This window comes from Lontra canadensis, unplaced genomic scaffold, assembly GCF_010015895.1.
Source record: "Lontra canadensis isolate GAN:19392208 unplaced genomic scaffold, GSC_riverotter_1.0 scaffold10, whole genome shotgun sequence".
Classification (NCBI taxonomy): Eukaryota; Metazoa; Chordata; class Mammalia; order Carnivora; family Mustelidae; genus Lontra; species Lontra canadensis.
Window position 1 is genome coordinate 15359553 of NW_022631004.1, and position 23455 is coordinate 15383007.

The following is a 23455-nucleotide window of genomic DNA, read 5'->3' on the forward strand; positions in this document are numbered from 1 at the left end:
TTCTCTATTCTTTGCGTATCTATTAGTAGTTTTTGATTTGTGGTTACCATTAGGTTTATTTATTTATACTTAAAAAAAGGTTTTCATTTATTGATTTGTTAGAGCACAAGCCGGGGGAGCAGCAGGCAGAGGGAGAAGCAGGCTCTCTGCTGAGCAGGGAGCCCAATGTGGGACTTGATCTCAGGACACGGGGATCATGACCTGAGCTGAAGGCAGACACTTAACTAACTGAGCCACCCCGGCATCCTTACCATTAGGTTTATCGATAACATCTTTTGCATATGTCAGTCTATATTAAGTTGATCATTTAAATTGGAACCATTCTTTACTCCTCTCCTCCCCACATTTTAGGTATATGGTGTATACTCTGAATCCTTTTATTTTGTGAGTTCCTTAACTGAATTTTTACAGAAATAATCATTTTTGTACCGCTTTTATGTTTCTTACAATCATACTGTCATTTTTGGTCTTTCCTTTCTTCTCAAGGAATCCTCTTTAATATTTCTAGCAGGGCTGGTTTAGTGGTCATGAACTCCTTTAATTTTTGTTTCTCTGAGAAGCTTTTTATCTCCCCTTGTATTCTGGATGATAGCCTTGCTGTTCAGAGTATTCATGGCTGGATAGAGTATTCTTGGCTGGAGGTTTTTCCCATTTAGTACTTAGAATATATCATGCCACTCCATCTGGCTTTCAAAGTTCTGAAAAATCCAATGACAGCTTTATGGGGTTTCCCTTCTGTTTCTGTTTTCTTTTGTCTTGCTGCTTTAAAATTTTTTTCTTTATCACTACATTTTGCCATTTTAATTATAGTATCTCTTGGTGTGGATTCTCTTGACTTTGTTGGGGGTTCTCTGTACTTACTGGATCTGGATATCTTTGCTTCTCCAGATGAGGAAAGTTTTCAGCTCTTATTTATTCAAATAAACTTTTTGTCCCCTTTTCTGTCTCTTCTTTTGGGACCCCTGTGATACAAGTGTGATTTTGTTTGATGGAGTCACTAAGTTCCCTAAATCTGTTTGCATTTTCATAGTTCTTTTTTCTCTCTTTTGTTCAGCTTGATTACTTTCCATTATTCTGCCTTCTGTGTCATTCATTTGTTCCTTTGCTTCTTCCAGCCTGCTGTTCATTCCATCAAGGGTGTTTCTTGTTTCTTTTATTGAGCCCCTTACCTCTGCTATGGTATTCCTTATCTCTGTGTTAATCCTCCTGGTGATGCTTTCCGCTCTTCTCAAGTTCAGTGACTATTTTTATGATCATTACTTTAAATTCTCTATCAGGCATCTTACTTATATCTGTTTCACTTATATCTCATATCTGGCTGTGGCCTTGTCCTGTTCTTTCCTCTAGGACACATAACTCTGTCATCTCATTTTTTCTAGGTCCCTGTGCCTATTTCTCTGTGTTAGGAAGATAGTTAAGTCTTCTGTTCTTGACAGTAATGGCCTTATGAAGAAATTGGTCTAGTACTGCCCTACAGTGCAGTGTCCCCTGTTCCCCAGGGTCTCGCACTTCAGGGACTGTCTCCATTGTGTGCTGCCTGCTCTCTCCTGTTGTGTTCTGGTTACTTTATCCTTTAGGCCAGTCATTTGCAGAGGCTGTCTTTGCCTGTTGTGAGCAATGTTTGGTCCCTGGCCTGAATGTGATGAGTTTTTACTAAATGTGCTCTCATCTGCTTGTGAAATAAGACCTGTTGCCACTGTTGCCTGAACTGAGGCCCTACAAAACTCCTGGGTTGGGAGATGTGGTGTGGGCAGGAGGTTGTGCCAGTCTTTAGGGGTAGGGAGCCCACTGTGCTGGGATTGAGGCAAGCCTGAAGGGAGCGCCAGTTCTACTAGCTCAGTGGGTGCGGTGGGGCTTGCTATAAGCGAGTTAAGCAGTGAGGAGTGTGCTGGTTCTGCAGGTGACCTAGTGCTCATGCTGAGTGGGCAGGGGCCGGGGTTGGTGGTGCAGGCCAGTTCCTTCATTCCTGGAGAGGTCTCTCTGCAAACACTGCCATTTAGATGAGCAAATAATCTCCCCACTGTGTGCCCCAGGTGCTCTTCAGATTTTTGTTTCCACGGGCTCTTCACCCTGCCTTCTCTCCAAGAACAGTCCCAGTGCCCGCTAGGCTCTCCTTGAGCCAAGCCTGCAGACTTTTAGAACTCCAGGCTTTAAGCTCCACTGTTAGCAAGAACTCATGAAATTTGACCCCTCTTGGTTTCCAAGCCATTGCTATGGGAATTTGTGTTCCACACGTGGGGGCTAGTCTGTCTCTTACCCTTCTTCGCCACGGTGGCTCACTGCTCACTGCAGGGGCCAGGATCCACTTCTCCCAAACCGTGTCTCTGCACTTCATACCTTCTTTGTATGGGTTCTTCTCTACCTTTAGTTGTGGAGTTTGTTCTGCCAGTCTTCAGGTCAATTTCTGATTTCTGGGGTATTGGGATGATTTGGTAGTTATCTAGTTGTGTTCATGGGACCATGAGGCAAGCCTAGGGTTTTTCTACTCCCACAGCGTCTTCCCCCTTTAGTAAATACATTGTTTAATAGCACCTTTAGTTTATGAGCATTTTTCTTTCTTTCTTTCGTTCTTTGATTTTATTTACTTATTTGACAGAGAAGGCACAAGTAGGCAGAGCGGCCAGCAAAGGGAGAGGGAGAAGCAGGCTCTCGGCTGAGCAGAAAGCCCAACACGGGGCTCAATCACAGGACCCTGGGATCATGACTTGTGCGGAAGGCGTAAACTTAACTGTCTGAGCCACCCAGGCTGCCCAGTATTGAGTGTTTTTCTAATGGCATGTCACTTTTCTGTTTTCTATCAGGAGAACAAGCCCTGGGACCTGGAGTTCACTATTTCAAGAAACTGTATACTGAAATAAAATGCTGCATGAGTTAGAAAAAGAAAGGATCCAGAAACACATGGTAAGGAGGGAATGAATCAACTGAATTTTCTTGATTATGCATTCCTTTATTTCCTCCACTTCTTATTTTTTTGTTATAATCCGATTTTAAGGTGCAGAGAGTATTCTTTTGGAAACAGAGAGATTTTTAACATTTGAATTAGAAGGATAGTGCTTTAGAAATACTGATTTAACATTCTCTGGGATATTTGCTTAGTTGTTAATTATCCAGGGTTTGATCCACCAAATTTAATCACAAATTTTTTGTGATCAATAGTTTTGTTTTCTGTTGTCTGTATCTCTTGTTCTACTTACGCAAGCCTTTTATTAACATTGGCAACTTTTTTTATTTAAAGGAGAGAAAACTGTATCCAGACTTTAATAATTTTGTACCAAACATGGAAGCTAGAGAGAGGATTGTGAAATGAGACCTGTTGGTGGGTTATGTACATTATCCTACCTTGTAGTAATACCCTTGCTGTTCGTTTACATCTTGTATCTCAGGTTAAAGGAGGTTCCCTCAAAGATTATTTTGCATTCTACCTTCTCCCAGCTATACTGAATATGTCTCAGACATGTCAAAAGTATGATAAATACTTTTTGGAGGAAATGAATGGAAGAAATTGGGATTTTTCTTTGGCACAGAATATTAGGAGTTCAGTTCTACATATGTTAAGTTTGAGATGAAAGAAGTGAAAAGCTTTTGTAGCTATAAAGTTGGTAAATGAACAGGAGTGGGAATGTTGTTTCAAGATTTATTAGCTGAAAATATCCTAAATCCTCTGTCCTTTCTTGTCATAGCAACACAATATATTGTTTCTGTCTCCGTACACTTCTCTCCATTTTGGGAGATTAGGAAACTGAGGTATAAAGTTTGATAGCAAATCTGTCTCCAAAGGACAAGAAATAACGGCCCTCATTTCTAAGTATAGTAGTCTTTCTAAAAGACCAAGTTACTATTTATATTTTAAGAAGGAGCACATGATGTCTGCTAGCAGAAGATAAATGAGAAGGAACCTGGGAAATATATTTTTGTCTCTGGATTAATGCACCTACTACTGGGTAAAGATCAAAAGAATTCTCTTCAACTCGTTTCAACTCTGAATATAAAACATTGAGCTTCTCAGAGTCTTTTTTTTTTCCCTAAGTAATTCAAAAAGAGACTCATCTTAGGAGTAGAACTGGCTATCAAGTCTGGATAGGGTGGTGTTTCTCCATCTAAAGATGCTGCTTCAGTCTTAAATAAAAATTGTTGCAGACATCTTTGCACTCTGTTGAATGTGGTTGATCTTCATTTTATAGAGCTCTAATTCTGCTCTATATCCAGTTAAATAGGAGGAAGGGGTATGTATATCTGTGTGTATAAAATATGAGGCTGTTTTTGGACACTTCTCCTTATCCATTTCTTATTAACCACAAGGAAAATATCCATATGAAGGCAACCTAAACTGAACTTAAAATGTCCTATGAGACACATGCCCAATGTTCCAGCTGTTCCTTTATCTTTTAAGATAGAAGCATTTTCTAGAAACGTGAGGGAAGGTGGGGTTGTTGGACATAATCTTTTCAAGACTGACATGGTTCTCTTTCTTTTGCAGGCCTGATTGTTGGCAATGACATCGATAAGAGGCTGGCATTTCTTTCTGTTCTAACCAGCTACTTTATAACTGTGAATAGTAACTATGTGTATTTGTTGGTCAGCAAAATCGAGGAACAAGAGCTATGGCAGTTGAAAAAGCCTGTCTGATTCCAGGTTATTTTTCCTGGGTTTCATCATCAGGGACCTTCTCCTTTTCATCTCATCAACAATGTGGTACCTTTTACCATTCGATAAAGAGTAAGGACATGTCCACTGGTCAGCAATCAGAACTTAAAATCTGCTGGAATAAGGTCAGAGACTATTTCAATTACAGCTGAGGAAAATGAAATTTCCATTTTATTCCGTGCCTTGTACAGGGAGCACACTAACTCTTACCAGAAAGGTGTGAGTGAAAAGAGATTGAGTTTGTTTACTAGAAACTCATGGTTATGGCGAGTGACCCAACGTGACTAGAGGGGGCAAAAGCCACACAGGAACTCATGACGGGCTATACCATGTTGCGGAATGGGGGAGTGGGGAATGGAGGTCAAACCTGTATGTTACGGTGGTCCAACCGGATCCGACTCACATGGCTCAGTTTTACGCTCTTCATTATTCTGGTTTTCTTCCCCCTCATTGCTCACTATTATCTCACCACTCTGGATGAGGCTGATGAGGCCGGCAAGCGGATTTTTGGCCCAAGGGCTGGTAACGAACTCTGCGAGGTAAAGCATGTGCTGGATCTTTGCCGGATTCGTGAGTCTGTGAGTGAGGAGCTCTTGCAGCTGGAAGCCAAGCGGCAAGAGCTGAACAGTGAAATTGCCAAGCTGAATCTGAAGATTGAAGCCTGTAAGAAGAGTATTGAGAATGCCAAGCAGGACCTGCTTCAGCTCAAGAATGTCATTAGCCAGACTGAGCACTCTTATAAAGAGCTGATGGCTCAGAATCAGCCCAAACTTTCTCTGCCTATCCGGCTGCTTCCAGAGAAGGACGATGCTGGTCTTCCTCCCCCAAAGGTCATACGGGGATGCCGGCTTCACAATTGTTTTGATTATTCTCGTTGTCCTCTCACCTCCGGTTTTCCAGTCTATGTATATGACAGTGACCAGTTTGCCTTTGGCAGCTACCTGGATCCCTTAGTCAAGCAGGCTTTCCAAGCTACAGCACGAGCCAATGTATATGTTACAGAAAATGCAGACATTGCCTGCCTTTATGTGATACTAGTGGGAGAAATACAGGAGCCAGTAGTGCTTCGGCCTGCCGAACTTGAGAAGCAACTCTATTCCCTACCACATTGGCGGACAGATGGACACAACCATGTCATCATCAATCTGTCACGGAAGTCAGATACACAGAACTTACTATATAATGTTAGTACAGGCCGTGCCATGGTGGCTCAGTCTACTTTCTATGCTTCCCAATACAGACCTGGCTTTGATTTGGTAGTGTCGCCACTAGTCCATGCCATGTCGGAGCCCAACTTCATGGAAATCCCACCACAGGTGCCAGTTAAACGGAAATATCTTTTCACCTTCCAGGGTGAGAAGATTGAATCACTGAGATCCAGCCTTCAGGAGGCCCGCTCCTTTGAAGAAGAAATGGAAGGTGACCCTCCAGCTGACTATGATGATCGAATCATTGCCACCTTAAAGGCTGTACAGGACAGCAGGCTAGATCAGGTCCTGGTAGAATTTACTTGCAAAAACCAGCCGAAGCCCAGTCTGCCTACCGAGTGGGCACTGTGTGGTGAGCGTGAGGACCGCTTGGAATTGCTGAAGCTTTCCACCTTCGCCCTCATTATCACTCCTGGGGACCCTCACTTGGTTATTTCGTCTGGGTGTGCAACACGGCTCTTTGAAGCCCTGGAAGTCGGTGCTGTCCCAGTTGTGCTGGGGGAGCAGGTACAGCTTCCTTACCAGGACATGCTGCAGTGGAATGAGGCCGCCCTGGTGGTTCCCAAGCCACGCGTTACTGAGGTTCATTTTCTGTTACGAAGCCTCTCAGATAGTGATCTGCTGGCTATGCGGCGGCAAGGCCGCTTTCTCTGGGAGACTTACTTCTCCACCGCTGACAGTATTTTTAATACCGTGCTGGCTATGATTAGGACTCGCATACAGATCCCAGCTGCTCCCATCCGGGAAGAGGCAGCTGCTGAGATCCCCCATCGGTCAGGCAAGGCGGCTGGAACTGACCCTAACATGGCCGACAACGGGGACCTGGACCTGGGGCCAGTGGAGACGGAGCCGCCTTATGCCTCACCCAAATACCTCCGCAACTTTACATTGACTGTCACTGATTTTTACCGCAGCTGGAACTCTGCTCCAGGGCCTTTCCATCTGTTCCCCCACACACCCTTTGACCCCGTGTTGCCCTCAGAAGCCAAATTCTTGGGCTCAGGGACTGGATTTCGGCCTATTGGTGGTGGAGCTGGGGGTTCTGGCAAGGAGTTTCAGGCAGCACTTGGAGGCAATGTTCCACGAGAGCAGTTCACAGTGGTGATGTTGACCTATGAGCGGGAGGAAGTGCTTATGAACTCTCTAGAGAGACTGAATGGCCTCCCTTACCTGAACAAGGTAGTGGTGGTATGGAATTCGCCCAAGCTACCGTCGGAGGACCTTCTGTGGCCTGACATTGGCGTCCCTATCATGGTAATAGAAAAATGAGCAGTTTGTTTTACTGCATGAGATAGTGTTTCACTTGTAATCCCTTTTCCAAATATATATAGTGTAAGTCTTTGTAGATACAATTTTTTTTTAAACTATACAGATTTCCTTTCCCTGTGGAATTTGTGCTTGCTTCTTTTTCAGTCCTTTCAGGCCTTGCCAGTTCCATCTCTGCTACTCACTTCCTAAATCTCCTAAGACTCTCCAAAACTGAAATCAATATTGGCCCCATGAAGATTTACAAAAGCCCTTCGGTTGCCCTGTTGATGTCTTCCATGTCATAACAAAGATGTTCATGCAGATGATGACGACACAGCTAATGCTTAGGAAGTACGTGTGACCCAGGCAGTGTAGTTTAGGATTTACAAACTTACATCGTTATTATGGTTTCTTCTCTTTATATCTATGGAAGCTGAGGCTTTAAGAGGTTAACTCTTTTGCCCAAGGTCATAATCATGACAAGTCATGGACAAACTGAGCTTCAGTGTTGTCCAATTCCAGAAGCTGCAGCTTTAATCACCTTCCAGACTTAGCAAGAGGACTATTTGTCAGAATATTGTAGAGGTTTTTTGGAAGATTGGAATTGGGGTTTGAAATATTTGGGAGTTGGAGGTCCTGGTCTCTCACAGGTTCTTTCTATTCTTTACCTTATCTTATCTGTCATGATTTGGATGCCATATTTTACAGGAAAGATAATAGCAGGATAGGGCTTTAGTTCTGAGGACTTTGTTGTTTATCTACCTTTTGGCATAAATTTAGCAATCTAGAAGATTACCTACTTATCTTAAATGTGAGGCCTTAGAGCAAGTCATAAGCAAACAAACTGCCCCTATTTATCCTGTGGCACAGATACTTTTCAGAAAAAGGTAGCAAGGACAGCAGAAGTTCCCATGGGCCCTGCATTACTAGAAGGTTGCTAAAGAAAATTAGTGTAGTTTTTAGGAAGAATCCGTTTAGAAGGGGAATATTTGTGCTAGACTGGTTTTTAAAATTGTATCAGCAAGAAACTGATTCATGTGAAGTATTTCCTGAGCAGCAGCATGGTATAATAGGGCAGTATGAGTTTTGGAGTAATAGAGACCTGGGATTAAGTAGTCAGTTTTGTGATCTTTGATGAGTTAACTTCTTTGACTTAAGGCTTAGAGAGGAAAATAAAATAATACAAGTAAGGAATCTAGAAAGGTACCCAGTAACTGTTTGACTCCTACTTATCTCTTTATGTCCAAGAAGATGGAAGGCAGTATGGATATGCTGCCTGTGTTATGGACAACTTTAATTCACTTCACTGGTAAAGGCCTTGTCTGTCCTCTGCATAGTTTCCCTTTGTGTTGTAGCTGTTACCATTTACCTTCTCCTGTACAAATCTTTGTTTTAAATTTTCTTTCTACCACTGCTAGTCTTTTCTTTTTTTAAATTTTAATTGAATTTATAATCTGAGGCTCTTCAAACTATGTGGGGTTCTAAAAACTTTTGATCCCAGAATTTATCTTGTATATTAAGAAAAGTGTTGTGAATGGGAAAATTTCTTTATAGATTTCTTTCTGAATAAATTTCACTTTTTTCTTAGAGGTTACAACTTTTTAAGTGTCACTGAAATTTGAAAAAAGAAAGCATTTGTTCCTTGAAAGGTGGATGCTGCTCAAATACAATAATAAAGCAGCTTTTGTTTGCCATTTTTCCTGAGTTTTTTTTGAATTTGGTATGGATGTAGAGAAGCCGACACCACCTTGTTAACAGTGACTGAAATTTGTTAGAGAAGTTACCAGAACTAATCCTTTCTTTTAACTCTGGTGGGAAATAAGTAGTCCTCTTTGATTACTGGGTAGCTCATTGCAATAATACAATGCTTAGTTGGAAAATGCCAGAAACTTTCCAAATAGGAGGCCATTCTGAATAGCTTACTCATATTAGCGGTACTGGTGTTTTTTAGTTCTTCTGAAAAAGAGGAAACAGTTTCAAGCTGGAGAAAACACTGTATTCTCTAAATATTTTGACTCCATTTTCTATTTAAGAGAGGGAGGTTTTTTTGCGGGGGGTGTCAGTGGTTGAATTGCTGGCCTCTTGGGCATGGAGCCAACATTACCAGGTATCGAGACTAGGAGGGACTGGCAGCTCTCTCCCCTCTGGAGAAATGGCACTATAATGAGATGTGGAGTAGTTTTGCTATCTGGGATGCAGATGTACCTTATCCATTATGTTATAATTAACAGGTACTTCTAAAATTAGCAGTAGGGTGATTCCCAGGCAGTCTCTCAGATTCCAGTCCTTCAGAGAAAATGATTTGAAATCAGCATTTTTTAATCAACCCAGGAACCCCACATACCATTTCGGAAAACGATGGACAGTTTGTGCTTCTCTTGTGCTCAGGTTCTTATCTAAGCATTAGGCATAAATGCTAAATATCTGTGGGCTATGAAATCTATTGAGCCCTACGTTTTTGGTAGAGAGGGATTGTTTTAGGGGTGCCTACCGGTATTTGTATATTAAAATTCCTCATTCTTGTCTATTATTTAGATAACAAGGGAAACTGAATTAGGTATGGCTTAGAGTATATGTGACCTTTACTGCTACCATCCTTGGATACTCTTGCCCCAATTGCTTTAATTCTCATCAATTCAAATAGGATAGGGGCTGGGCAAGGTGATTAGACTCCACCCAGAGAGATGGGAGAAGTGCCATTAGTTGAAGTAGCTGTCGGAATGGTGTGACAGATGTGGTGATGGTGGGTGACCGCTTTGTCTCTTGCCTGTTTTGTAAACAGTTGAATCAGGTTCCTTAGCTCTGGGAGCATAACAACAAAGACTATCTAATGGAAGTCAAATGGAGAGAAGTAGTATGCCAAGGGATTTGAAAGCTGGTCCTTCCAAAAACTCCTTACTGGGTCGGATACGACCACTTTCATTGCATCTTAAGGCTGTTTCACTGTTTTCAGGTCTCCCTTGTTTCTGATGGTATGTCAGTGGTTTCCAAATTTTTGTTTCCACATATTCCAAAATTTTGTTTCCCCAAATTTTTGTTTCCAAATTTCTTTTCTCTGGGTGCTTTCAAGACTTTTTTTTTACTTTTTTTTTTTTTTTTTTCTTCAGTGGTTTGAGTATGATATGCCTTGGCATGGTTTTCTTTGATTTGTGTTCTGACTGGGATTCACTAAGCGCTTAAATCTGTCAAATTTTTTTTTTCAGCATATACTGGGAAATTTTTACTTCATTATTTATTCAGATGTTTTTTCTGTTCCATTCTTTCCTCACCTTTGGGGGCTCTATTATATGTATATTAGACATTTTGATTGTATCCCACAGTTCTCAGTGTCTGTTCATTTTTTTTAAACTTTTTTTTCCCTATTCAGTTTTGATCATTTCTCTTGATTGATAAGTTCACAGACTTTTGCGTCATCTCTACAGTTAAGCTCGTCCAATTTTAAATTGCAAATATTATATTTTTCAGTTCCAGACTATCCATGTTTTTAAAATAATAGTTTCTGTTTCTCTGCTGAGATCTCCTCTTTTTTTCCATTCTGAGTATGCTTTTTACTTCATTGAACATAATTGTAATAGCTACTTCAACATCCTTTTTTTGTCTCCCAATTCCAACATATAGGTCACTTGGTGGATTTAACTGAATTGCTTTTTTCTTGAGAGTCAAGTTTTTCTGGTTCTTGGTACATCACATAGTTTTGTACAGTGTGAATATTATACAGTGAAGACTGTGGGTTTTGTTTTATTTCTCTGAAAAGTATTGATGTTTTAGTTTTTGCAAGCAGTTTCTTCAGTTGAACTTAGACTGCAAGTTCTTTCTCTTGAGCAGCAACTCAAATGTGAGTTTGATCCTTTTATCTTTTGTTGGTCTGCTTACAGATAGCACCAGGCATGCACATGTGGCTTAGAGGGGGCCAGAGACTGGGTAGTTTATACATAGAACTTGGAGCTCCCTCTATCTGGCTCTCTCTCTTCTGGAATCTCCTTTCTTTCTGAGGGCTGTTTTTGACTCCCACTCTTCCCTCTTGTTCTTCAGGCCAGAAAAGACTTGGATGTTGTATGTGAGTTTAGCTGTTCATATGCTGCTGACTCTGGCCTACTGTCAGGATAAAAGCAATGGTGATTCTACTCATGTTGGTAATTCTTTCCTAAATTTCAGCTCCTCTCTGGAATTTGCCACCTTCTGTTCACTGTCCAGTGCCTTCAGGTAATTGCTTCCTTGGTGTTTTTGTCCAGAGTTTATAGTTACCATCTGCAGGAGGTTTGGGTCTGTTAGGAGCTTCTTCAGCCTTCCTGAAAACAGAAACCTCCAAGTAATCCTTTTGATACATAGCCCACGCCAAATTTTGGTTTGAGTTATTACTTCATTCTGATTAGTTAACACATCTTCCTCACTCTGCTTTGTATTCTGGATAATAGTAATAAATAGGGTGGCCTTGTTTAGAGCTCTCTGTGGAAATAAGAACATCAAAATCAGTCCTTTTTGAGTTTGAAAACTTGGGTTGTTATGAAGGAGGACATGTTTCAGTAATTAATGATGTGGTCTTGCTCGCTCAAAACCCCACTCATCTTCACACTGCATACTTACTCATTTCTCAGTCTTGTGGGCAGCCAGTTCCCCAATTCTTCGTTTTTAATTCTCTTCTCCATTGAGTGTACAGTTTACATAATGTGCCTGGGGAGGCCTCCCTGAAGAGGTGACATGTGAGCAGAAGCCTGAATGAAGTGAGGGAATGGGCTGTGTAAATTCTGGAGGAATATATAGAGAATAGCAAATGCGAGGAGCTTGTCATGTTCGAGACATGGCAAGAATGCCTTGTGTTAATCTGAGGTGGAGTGAGCAAGGAGAGCATTTGAAAGCAGGTTGGAGAGAGTAGAAGTCAGCAAATGTAGGACCCTGTAGGTCATGGTAGGGATTGGAGATTTTTTTTTTTTTTAAAGATTTTATTTATTTGACAGAGATCACAAGTAGAGAGAGAGAGAGAGAGGAGGAAGCAGGCTCCCTGCCTAGCAGAGAGCCTGATGCGGGACTCGATCCCAGGACCCTGAGATCATGACCTGAGCTGAAGGCAGAGGCTTAACCCACTGAGCCACCCAGGCAGCCTGAGATTGGAGATTTTATTCTAGGTATGTTAGGATGCCATTGGAGGGTTCTGAGTGAGGAGTAATATGATGTGTGTTGGACTGCAGAGAAAAGAGCAGAATAAACAGTTCAAAGGCTATTTATTATTGCAAGAGCCTAGGTGAGGGGTGTGGGCAGCTTGGACCAGGGCAGTGGTGGTGGAGAGGGTGACTTAAGCATATCACACCTCCCTTGTAGACTTCAAGGTCTCTGTGGAAGTGGTAAGGCCAAAATGCGCTCATTGTTCCAAATGGCAGCTATATATAGAGATAGGAGAGTATTTTTCACTGCCTTTTCCCCTCCTTCTCAGCCCTTGATATTAGAATTGGAAAAGGAGAATTCTGTTTTGGGAACCTGATGTCATGCCAAGGTGGTTATTGTCCTGTCAGTCATCATGCCAGTAGTCAACTAAGGGAAGAAGAAGGAAGACTAGAAGAGTCATTAATATTCAGGCCTGGGTCTCTGCCAGTCAGGCTGTTAAAGGCTTAACTTCTGGCTAGACCTCAGGCAACAGTACAGGTAATTCCAAAGGCTATTCCTTAGAAAGTTGATACACTTTATTTTTATCTGTGCCCACTCACCTTTTAAAAATATTACTTGAGTATATCAGATGATAATTTCCTAAAATTGTGATTTTGAAGCACAACTAATAGGAAGAACCCTGCCCAGCTTTTCTAGGTCCAAGACTATACAAAGTCTGGTAGACTTCATTAGGTGTTGGTGTATCTGATTTTTTTGGGGGGTGGTGGACATCATTTTACTTAATAACTTGGTAATTATAGCTGTGGCTCTTTTTTTTTTTTTTTCTGTTTGAGAAGGGGCTGCATGGTTGCGAAGGAGAATTGTGTAAAACAAAGCTACCAGAAATCAGAAATTGATAGCAAGAATCATAAATGTATAACATAAAGGAATTGCGGAAAAGTCATGTTGCATAAATGATTTCCTAATTTCTACAAATCAGTTCTTTAGGTAGAATCTTCCCCTCTTAGTCTATATGTACTCTTTTTATTAATTCAAAGTAAGGAATCTAAGACTGAGAATTTTATTTAGGTCACTCAACTAATTAATATTGAAATTAGAACTTAGGACTTCTGAACCATGGTCAGTGCATATTTTTACCAAATTTGAATTTCTTGAAAAGGTACAGTATGTGTATGTATGTATATGTGTGTGTGTGTGTATTAAATGTTCACAAAATAAAACAGGAAGAGATTGTGTTAATCTTGTGTAATAATAAGTGCTAACAAGTTTTGAGCATTTTCTGTGTGCTGGTTCAGCACTGTGTTGTGAAGACCACTGTGTTGTGGTCTTGCTATGCATTCTCTGATTTGATAGCAGACCTCCAATCTGTGCTGCCCACAGTTCTTTACCTACAGTTTCATAGGGAGCATGTGTAACTTCTCTTATATGAGTTAAAATAGACTTATAACCCAAAACATATAATTTTTTAATACTGCAGTTGACCCCAATTTAAAGTAAGTTGTAAATAGAAAACCAGGTCAGTGTGTTACCTTCTTATTCTTTTTTCTTCTGTGCACTTCCTAACTTTTTGTCCCCACCACTTGGTGTTTATTGAATGAATTCCTTGAAAAACTAATTATCTTAATGCTCCTTGGCTTTTATCTGTTGATCACCATCCCCTCAAGCTGTTTCACGAGTCCTCACAGGTAGGTAAACGTGACCATGTGCTTCCTTTTGGACTTATTTTCTTGATTCCTGAGCTCTGTGATGGGTTACTTTTTTAAGTTGGAGAAAAAGGGAAGGATGGAGGACAAAAGTTAGATGCTGTTTACCTGTCTATATGATGCCTTGACATAAGGTTCATTTTCAGAAATGTATTCATTACAGAAGTGCATTAAACATGTGTATGTATTGAGGCTGAAAATTGCTAGCTTTGGCTGAACAAAATTTGATCTTGAAGAGAAAAAGGGGCACCCCAGTGACTCAATTGCTTGTGTCCCAACTCTTGATTTCTGCTCAGGTCATGATCTCAGGGTTGTGAGATGGAGCCGCACCACTGGCCTCTGCGCTGGGCATGCAGCTTCCTTAGGAGTCTCTCTCTCCCTCTCTATAAAAAAAAAAAAAGAGAAAAGGAGAGAAAGGATAATGTTATAAGGATATTTAAATTGCCGAGTTTAGTAGGTGGCATTATGTATTTGCATGATCACTTTATATTTTCCACCTACATTTTCTTTTCTCTCTGTTTCTTTCCAAGATTTACTTATTTGAGAGTGGGTGAGCGCACATGCATGTATATGTACGTGTGAGCCAGGGGAGGGGCATAGGGAGAGGGAGAGAGTGAGTCTCAAGCAGACTCCCTGCTCAACATGGAGCCTGACACAGGACTCCCATCTCGTGATCTTGAGATTATCACCTGCATTGAGATCAAGAGCGACCACTTAACCAACTGAGCTATCCAGGAGCCCCTCCACATACGTTTTCTAATTTTGTTACTTCTTAGGTATGTTTTACCTTTTTGTGCTCTCTGTTCTTGGTCTGCTTTATGACTTTTGTTAATTCACATAATCTTTTCAAGCCCTATTTTTCTTGCTTACCAACTTCAAAGACCTACCTATGGCTGGTCATGAGCTGCTTTTATAAAAGATTCCATATTTAAGTATTTATTCTATTTGAATCCAAATTTATCCTGCTACATTTAAGCAACTGTCACTTAATAATTGTTGACATGTGCTGTTGTTCCTTGTTAACAGCAGTAACTACTTATATTTCCACCCCTTACATATTAAGAGATATTTGCTAACTATTAATTGGACATCACATTTATTATGATAACTAATTAAGTATTTATGATATAAATTGATACTTTCTTACTTCATGTGGGTTTGCTGATTCTATCTGGATTTAGAAGCCAAATGCCTAGTTAGCATACTAGAAGAAAGGATCCTGTTAGAATAGTAGCTCTTTATCATTCATAAATTCCCAAATTCCTCAAGAACCAATTTGAATGTTACCTGAGGTTACTAAAATTGTTTTTTGATCATACATACACTTGCATACATTTGCATATGGTAGGGCTCCAGGCTATGATTGCTGTACTGTTCAATTGTGACAGGAAGAGAGTTGCAGTGAGAGAAAGTCAAGGCTTTTATGAATGATGGTAAACAGGAGAACTAGTGAAGCATCCCCAGGAAGCACTGTATGTGAAGCAAGAAAAATGAATGTTACTGAGCATTGCTCCTGACTTGATAGTTGTAGGTTGATGGATTGTTTTGCTGTGGAAAACTAGGTTAAATACAAGGCGGTTTCAGTATATAGAATGTTATAGTTTTGATACATAAATTTATCGTCTTTATTCCGTATTCTGAAAATAGAATGGACAGGGCTAAATTAGGTCTTATTTCCGAGTCAATTGTTCATTCATTCATTTATAAAATGTTTGTTGAACACTTGTTGGATTCCAGGGACCATAGTCTATACATTCTGGTCAGTGTTGTAACCAGTAATTCACTCAGTAACGTGTAGGTCAGTATTCATGTTCACAGGTTACTAACGTATAATCGTAAGGCATGAAAAAAATAGCCAATTGGGGAAGAAGGAGTTTTTTAATTTGAAAAACAAAACAAAGAATTTCACAAAAATGAGAATATTTTGTAAACACGACTTACTACTCTGGATGACTCATTTCTTTCATGTATGATCTGTCATTTCTCAGACTCTTAGAGGCCAAGCTCATCTGCAGGTCTGCATTACAAATATTTAATAAGTTTTTTTGTCCTTAGGATTTTGGTGCCAGAAGGGATAACGGTTGGTTTGCTGATTACAGCCATTAAGCGCTGTAGCTTGGAGGCAGAACTGTTAGAAGAAAGCTTTTACTCTTTTCCCCTCCTTAATTTTAGTTAGTATGTGCAGTGTTTATAAGTGCAGAAATCTTTTTGGTTAGGAGGAAAAGGTGATTGTTCTTAAATAACAAACTACATTTATTCTTTGCAGTTTGGTGTACTGTCTTCTGATCGTTGACTCTAAATCAGGGTGTCTCATTAGTAGCCCTAATGGTATTAGGGTCGGATGAGTCTTTGTTGTGGGGCTTGTCCGGTGCTTTGTACGATTTACCAACACCCCTGGCCTCTGCTCACTAGACACGAGTAGCTTACCCCCTTCCCCCACCAGTTGTGACAACCACAAATGTCCAAAGACATTGTTTTAAATGTTTCATGGTGGGCAAAATCACTCAGAATTGAGAATCCCTGCTATAAATTCTGAAAGCAGACTTATTGACCACAGTTGTTTGTAAGCTAACCAGAAATAAGCTGCTGCAACTCATGATGTTGTGTTTCTATGAATCCTTAAATTTTTTCTTTTATTCTGATGACTATTGCATCAGTTCCCTAATCCTGAAAATCTTGCTGCCATTCAGCCCATTGGAGTTGTGCCAGGATGAGCAGAAGTAGTATGTGTACTCTATTTCTGGAATCCATAGTAGTAGTTTTTTTTTTTTTTTTTTTTTTTAAGATTTTATTTATTTGAGAGAGAGAGAGAGAGAGAGCACTCATCAGTGGAGGCAGAGGCAGAGGGAGAAGGGGAAGCAGAAGCAGGCTCCTCACTGCTTAGGGAGCCCAATGTGGGGCTTGATCCCAGGACCCAAGGATCATGACCTGAGCTGAAGGAAGATGCTTAACAGACTGAGCCCCCATAGTAATTGTTCTTAATGGACTTGCCTCTTAATGGACTTTAATAAACTTGATAAAAACTTGGATGTGAAATCTAGGCTAAAACACATTTGGTATTAGATCTTCAATTCCAATTCTTCCAGTGAACAAGTAGGTCCTCTTGATTTGATTTACTTTGTAAATTGGATAAAAATTTTGGATATGATCTAGGCATCAGATCATGACTATTTTAGTTTTTGTTGTTGCTTTCTGTTTTTAGAGTGAATTAGGTTGTTTATAAGATTGTCAGGTTTGGCTGATAAGCAAGTTCCATTTCTGCACACAACATGGTGCTGTATCCATTTAGCAGAGAGGCTGCTTCCTTACCTTCACACAAGTAAGTAGTGGAGTTGGAATTTGAACTCTGGCTTTTCTGATTGACTCCAAAGCCGCCTTTTTCCTCTACAGGCCCTCTCAAAATAGGAATCACCTGGGGATTTTGCAGGTTCTGACTTGGTAGGTTTGGGGTAGGCCTGCAATTCTGAGAGAGTCCTCAGGAGGACAGCGAGGCCCCTGTTGCTGATCTTTGGGTCCACTCTGAGTACTAAAGCTCTGTGCTATGTTCCTGGATTACTAATTTTGCTATAGATAATCCTCCTGGTGTCTGACTTGCAAAACTGATAATCTACAGTTGAATAGTCAAGAAATGGATTTTTCAATTATTTCTTCTTCATTTTAAACTATGTGCATTGTTGCTAGAGTTGAGGGGGCAGCTTTATTCCCCTGAACTGGCAGAATTGCAGTTCTGTATTAACTGAATGCTACGCATGCTCAGAAAGTAAAATGAAGGACCAGGGGTAGTTTGTTGGATGTGATTGAGCAGACAGATGCCATAGTCCATTGATTGTAAGGTGGACATTATTAACATTTAACATCTCTGAAATTGGATGCATTGTAAGATAGATGGCATTTTATGGTTGCTAAGGTTGGGGTTTGGCTTCTACTACTTCTGGCCACTTTCCTGCTCCTTGGGGATGGAGCCTGGCAGCTTCTATGGTGAGTACTTGATTATCTCCCCCTCCTCGATCTTTTCCCCCCGACCCAGAGCCCAGTGCTTTGTTCTCTAACTGCTGAATCTGAGCTTGGGAGACGAGGGATTTTTACACTGGTCAAACATGCTTCAGGGCAGGGTGGAATCTGTGTCTATCTATCGCTTGGTTCTGACATCTGTTTTCTGTAGTAGCAAATCTGTTATAGATCCTCTCTTGTCTTGACTTGGGAGGAGCTCCTCTGGGGGTGAGGCAAAGTCTTAAAAAGCTCTTTAATAGAGTAAACATTCTAAGTGATAAAACTATTTCACATGCTTTCTTATTTGGCAGCATTTTTCTTCCTCGATGGTACACAGTTAATAATGCATTTTCCATAGGGCTTTGATTTGATGAGAGTTCTTAATTTAATAGGAGTTTAGCAGAAAAAGACTGCTTTGGAGTTAGAAGGCACAAGTTAGTATCTGGCTCTGCCATTTGTCATTTGTGTACAGGATGAGAATTGGACCATATGATCTCCAAGGCCCTTTGAGCTCTGAACTAATTGGATTCTGGGTGTCTTAGAATGATTTAATTGAAGTATGCGGACTGTGCTCTAAGAACATAGAAGTGATTAATTTTGAAAAGGGAGGAAGTGACAGGAGGTGTGAGAGCTCAGTCTCTAGGGAGAGAATAATTTCGGTCGAAGAATAGGAGTAAAAGTATTTTAAACTGAAGAGACCATATTTGTGAGGTCATAGGAGGACCTTTGAAACCATTCATAGACTTCTAGACCCTGCGTATAATTCCATTGATCAAGCTAGGTAGAGCTTATTCTCAGTTTAAGCTTCTGTTGTAAGTAAGGCGACTCAGGACCATCTGGGTGGCTCATTCGTTAGGTGTCTGCCTTCGGCTCAGGTCGTGCATGGTCCCAGGGTCCTGGGAATGAGGCCTACATCAGGCTCCCTGCTTGGCAGGAAAGTCTGCTTCTCCCTCTCCCACTCCCCCTGCTTGTGTTCCCTCTCTCGCTGAGTCTCTCTCTGTCAAATAAATAAAATCTTAAAAAAAAAAAAAGGTGACTCTTCCAGTCTTTCTAAAAGGATCATTCCTCAGGAAGTTCTTGGTTTCTGTCTTTTTGAAATAAAATGATAGTTCCTCATCAGTTGGATTAATTAGATATAGATACCATAAAAATAAAATGAGCTATTAAAGTGCTGAGTATGGTCATCCTCATTTGAGTATTGGGCAAGGTGATTAGCAAAACTACTGCCCGCATTGTAATAAACTATGCCCATCTAAGGTAACGTCTAAGTTAAAAATAGTTTTTTTTAAATAATGTAGTTCTGTTTGGGCACTAATCTTTGTTTTATGAAGAAAATACTGCTTTGCATATATGGGTCACTTTGGGTAGAGGTTCTCTGAATAGGGATTTGCTGCGGACACAGCTGTTAACTTTTCTGAATTAGGTACCCCCTGAAAGAAAGTTTTTTATGTGTAGTCAGTGCCACAGGTGGAAATTGCAAGTTGCAAAGGGTTAGGTAATTAACCTCTACTGGGTGGGCTCTCCTTTTTTTTTTTTTTTCCCCCCCTAAAATACCAGATAAAAGACCTTAAAATTAGGCATCAGAAATGACACAGACTGAGGTGATTTCTGAATTGGGTTTTAAAATTCATGAGCAAGCCTGGGGATTTCAGAGCTGGGAATTATAATCTCAGTTCTACTCTGCCACCTTGTGTTCTCTTGGGAAAGTTATTTTTGATTTCCCTAGACTGTGTTTATCGCTTATGTAAAATAATCCTCAGCTTTAACTGCTTTCACAAGAAATTAGTTAGCAAATGAATAAAGCTTACAATGTGAAATCCTTACACATTTGCTGAATTATAAGGCAGTTTCTATTCCTGAAAGGCATATGCTAGGGTTTACAAGCAGTAGGCAACCAGGCAAGATTATTTAGTAAATTTACCTTTGACCTAAAGGCAGTTTGGGTTTCGTATTCTGTAATGCAGCACTGACCATTAGTGTTTTTACTTCCTCCTTACAGGTGGTCCGTACTGAGAAGAACAGTTTGAACAATCGATTCTTGCCCTGGAATGAAATTGAGACAGAGGCCATCCTCTCTATTGATGATGATGCTCACCTTCGCCATGATGAAATCATGTTTGGGTTTCGGTGAGCAGCTGATTTTCAATCAGGAGACACTTTTGTTTGCAAGTGACAGAAGAGCAACTCAAACTTGGATTAGGCAGCAAAATGAATTTCTTGGCTGCCAGTAACAGAAATCCTCAGAGGTAGTAATGGCTGACTTAGGACATAGCTGGATTTTAGGTCATAGGTGATGTTGGAGAGCTCTATTTCTCTTCATCTCGAGGTTCTGCTTTCCTCTTTGTTGCCTTTGATTTCACAAAGGCTCTTCCTTTGAGGCCAGGGAGATGGCTTCTGTGATTGGCTAGACCAGGCTTATCTGCCTGGCCCTGGAGCTGCAAGTATATCATCTTCCAACCACAAACCACATGGACTGAGTGGAGGCAAAGGGTAGTTTCCTGAAAAAAATAGGAGCTTTTTGTGTTTACAGGAATGGGGAATAGCTCCCAGTCAGGCAGAAGCAACATGTTGCTGTGTGTTAGGGCAATGCAACAGTGCCAGAGTCCTGGGGCTTAAAAGACATAGGGAAGGATGGGGTTAGATGTAAAGATCCAGAGGAAAAGAGGGGGAGGAGATGGTGGAGGTGGTTCTGATAATGACAGTGCATGATATTGGTGAGCCCAGGCTGTGTGCCAGAGACTGGCTGAGCACTCTACAATTTATCTCATTAACACCCCAAAAACTTGGTGATACAAGTTGTACTCATCTCCATTTCAATAGGAGTCAATTGAGATCCAGGAGAACCAAACCATGACTCTAGAGAGTAAGTGGCAGAGCTGGAATTCAAGTGCAGGTTTGTCTGACTCCGGAACTTGTAGTACCTACTGACTTAACTATTTTGTTTTCTTGACTCTTAGTAGTTCTTACTGGGGCTTGTATATCCCAGTTGAGGGAGCATTACAGGTTAGAGAACGGAGTAGATCAGGACTGTTCAAGGTGTATCATGGACTAGAATGCAGGCCGTGGACAGTTTATCATCTGTCCACAGTGAGGTAAGTACAAAAATTGAGGGTAGGCATTAGAGACTTAATTTTAAAGCAGTTTGACATTTACTGTGACATCCAGGTTTGGGATCATTTCCTCACAATTTCGTTTTGGGTAACATTTATTAAATACAATTCATATGTCATACAGTTCACTCATTTATGTCTCATTCAATGGTTTTTAGTGTATTTACAGCGTTATGCAACTGTCACCTTGATCTTTTTAGAAATCTTCATTACGGCCAAAAGAAATCCTGTGTACCGATAACGCCTCACTTCCCACTTCCCTCCAACTGCTCTAAGCCCTAGGCAACTATTAATCTACCTGTGCCTCCATAAATTGCTTTTTGTGGACACTCTGACTGTTAACGGTACCATATAATATGTGCTGATGTGTAACCTGCACCTTTCACTTAACCTAGTGTTTAAAAGGTTCATTCATCCCATAGCACATGTTGATACTTATTTTGTATAGATACACACATTTTGCTGGTCGATTTATCTGTTGATGAATATTTGGGTTATTTCTACTTCTTGGTTATTGAATAATGCTGTTATGAAAATTCATGTGCGAGTGTTTGTGTTCATGTTTCTTTTCTCTCGGATATATACGTTGGGTGGGATCACTCTTTAACATTTTGAGGAACTACTGTATTGTTTTCCACAGAGGCTGCATCATTGTATTGCCATCATCAGTGTATAAGGGTTCTAGTTTTTCCATGTTCTTGACAGTATTTGCTATTTTTTGTTTTTTGTTTATAGCCATCCTACTGTGTGTGAAGTGGTATTTCAGTATAGTTTTGATTTGCATTTCTCTAATGACTAATGATGTGGAATAGCTTTTCATGTGCAGTAACCATTTGTGTATCTTCTTTGAAGAAGTGTCTTTTCAGATCCTTTGCCCATTGTTATTTGGATTATTTGTCTTTTTATTATTGAGTTGTAAGAATTTCTTACCAATCATTGGAAATTTGTGGTTTAGCCTCCGGTATAGAACTGGAGAATTATTTCTGGTGGTACTACCCAATCTTTCATCACCTTGACTCATTTATTTGCGCATCCTTTGATCTAAAAGCTTTTTCTTTCTCTCTCTCTCTTTCTAAAGATTTTATTTATTTATTTGACAGAGAGACAACAAGAGAGGGAACACAAGCAGGGGGAGCGTGAGAAGGAGAAGCAGTCTTCCCTCTGAGCAGAGAGCCTGATGTGGGGCTTCATCCCAGAACCCTGGGACCACCCAATCGCCTCTAAAAGCTTTTTCTTTTCTTTCCAGTTTGCTTATTTCATCTGAATGGGAGTGGAACAGACCTAGGTTCAAAAGGGAAGAAGCAGGTATAACAAAAACTACCTCCTCAGGCAAAGGATAATAGGGGTTTGGCTAATTTCAACTTACATAGCAAAGAAAAAGGGAGATAGGTTCTTAATGGACAGGTAAAACAATGGGGATCCAAGAGAATTGAAAACGTTTGCCCATACAGAAGCAGTACATGAATGTTCATAGTAGTATTATTTATAATAGTGAACAAGTATAAGCAACACAGAAGGGTAAATATCATATGATTCTATTTTTATGTCAGATCCACAGTGACAGATAGTTGAATGGTGGTTGCCAGGGCGCTAGAGGAAGGCAGGAATGCGGAGTTAAGTGTTTAATAGGCACAGAGTTTCAGGTTGAGAAGATGAAAAACTTCTGGAGATGGATGGAGTTGATGGTTGTACAGTGTGAATGTATTTAATGCCATTGAACTGTGCTCATAAGCATGATTAAAATGGTAAATGTATGTTGCATGTATTTTGCCACACACACAAAAATGAGTTGTTAAAAAAAATAAAAGAAGTGTAAACAACCCAGACATCCATCAGCGAATGAATGGATTAAAAAAAAAAAAAGTGATATATCCATACAGTGGAATACTATTTAGCAATAGAAAGGAGTGAAGTACTGATAGGAGCTACCATATGAATCTTGAAACCAGGCTAAGTGACAGAAGCCAGGTATGAAAGGCCACCTGCTCTCTGACTTAGTTTATGTGAAATGTCCACAGTAGGCCAGTCCGTGGAGTCAGATAGTAGATGAGTGGTTGCCACGGCTGGGGACAGAGGGAGATGGGGAGCGACTGCTCTTGGGTATGGGGTTTGTTTTTGGAGTGATGAAAACAGTCTCAAATTAGATAGTGGTGATGGTTGCACAGCTTTGTGAATATACTAAAACCCAAAGTCAAACACTTTTACATGAGTAAATTTTATGGTATGTGATTTATATCTCAGTAAACTTTATTGGGAAAAAGAAAGAAAGAAAAGACTACACAAGCTTAAGAGAAGGTGTGGGATTCTGGACTGTAAGGTAGGTTTCTCCCCCTGGGCCCCGGTGTCTCCTGTTTTGGAGCAGGACATTGATCTTTTTCTCTGTATTTCATGGCTCTGCTTTATGGGTTTTCTTTTCCAAAGGGAACTAACCAAAACCTTTTCCTTTGCCATG

The 23455-nt window shown here is 40.5% G+C and overlaps 1 protein-coding gene across 1 annotated transcript in view; it reads left to right on the forward strand.

Annotated features, from left to right (window-relative positions):
* Positions 1–2796: 2796 nt before the first annotated feature.
* EXTL3 (exostosin like glycosyltransferase 3) overlaps positions 2797–23455 on the forward strand; it is a 35086-nt gene continuing 14427 nt past the window's right edge. The window contains exons 1-3 of the mRNA XM_032855706.1: positions 2797–2901; positions 4478–7106; positions 19893–20020. Of these exons, the coding sequence (XP_032711597.1) occupies positions 4959–7106; positions 19893–20020 (2276 nt within the window). The 5' untranslated portion in view covers positions 2797–2901; positions 4478–4958. The remainder of the gene's footprint in view (positions 2902–4477; positions 7107–19892; positions 20021–23455) is intronic.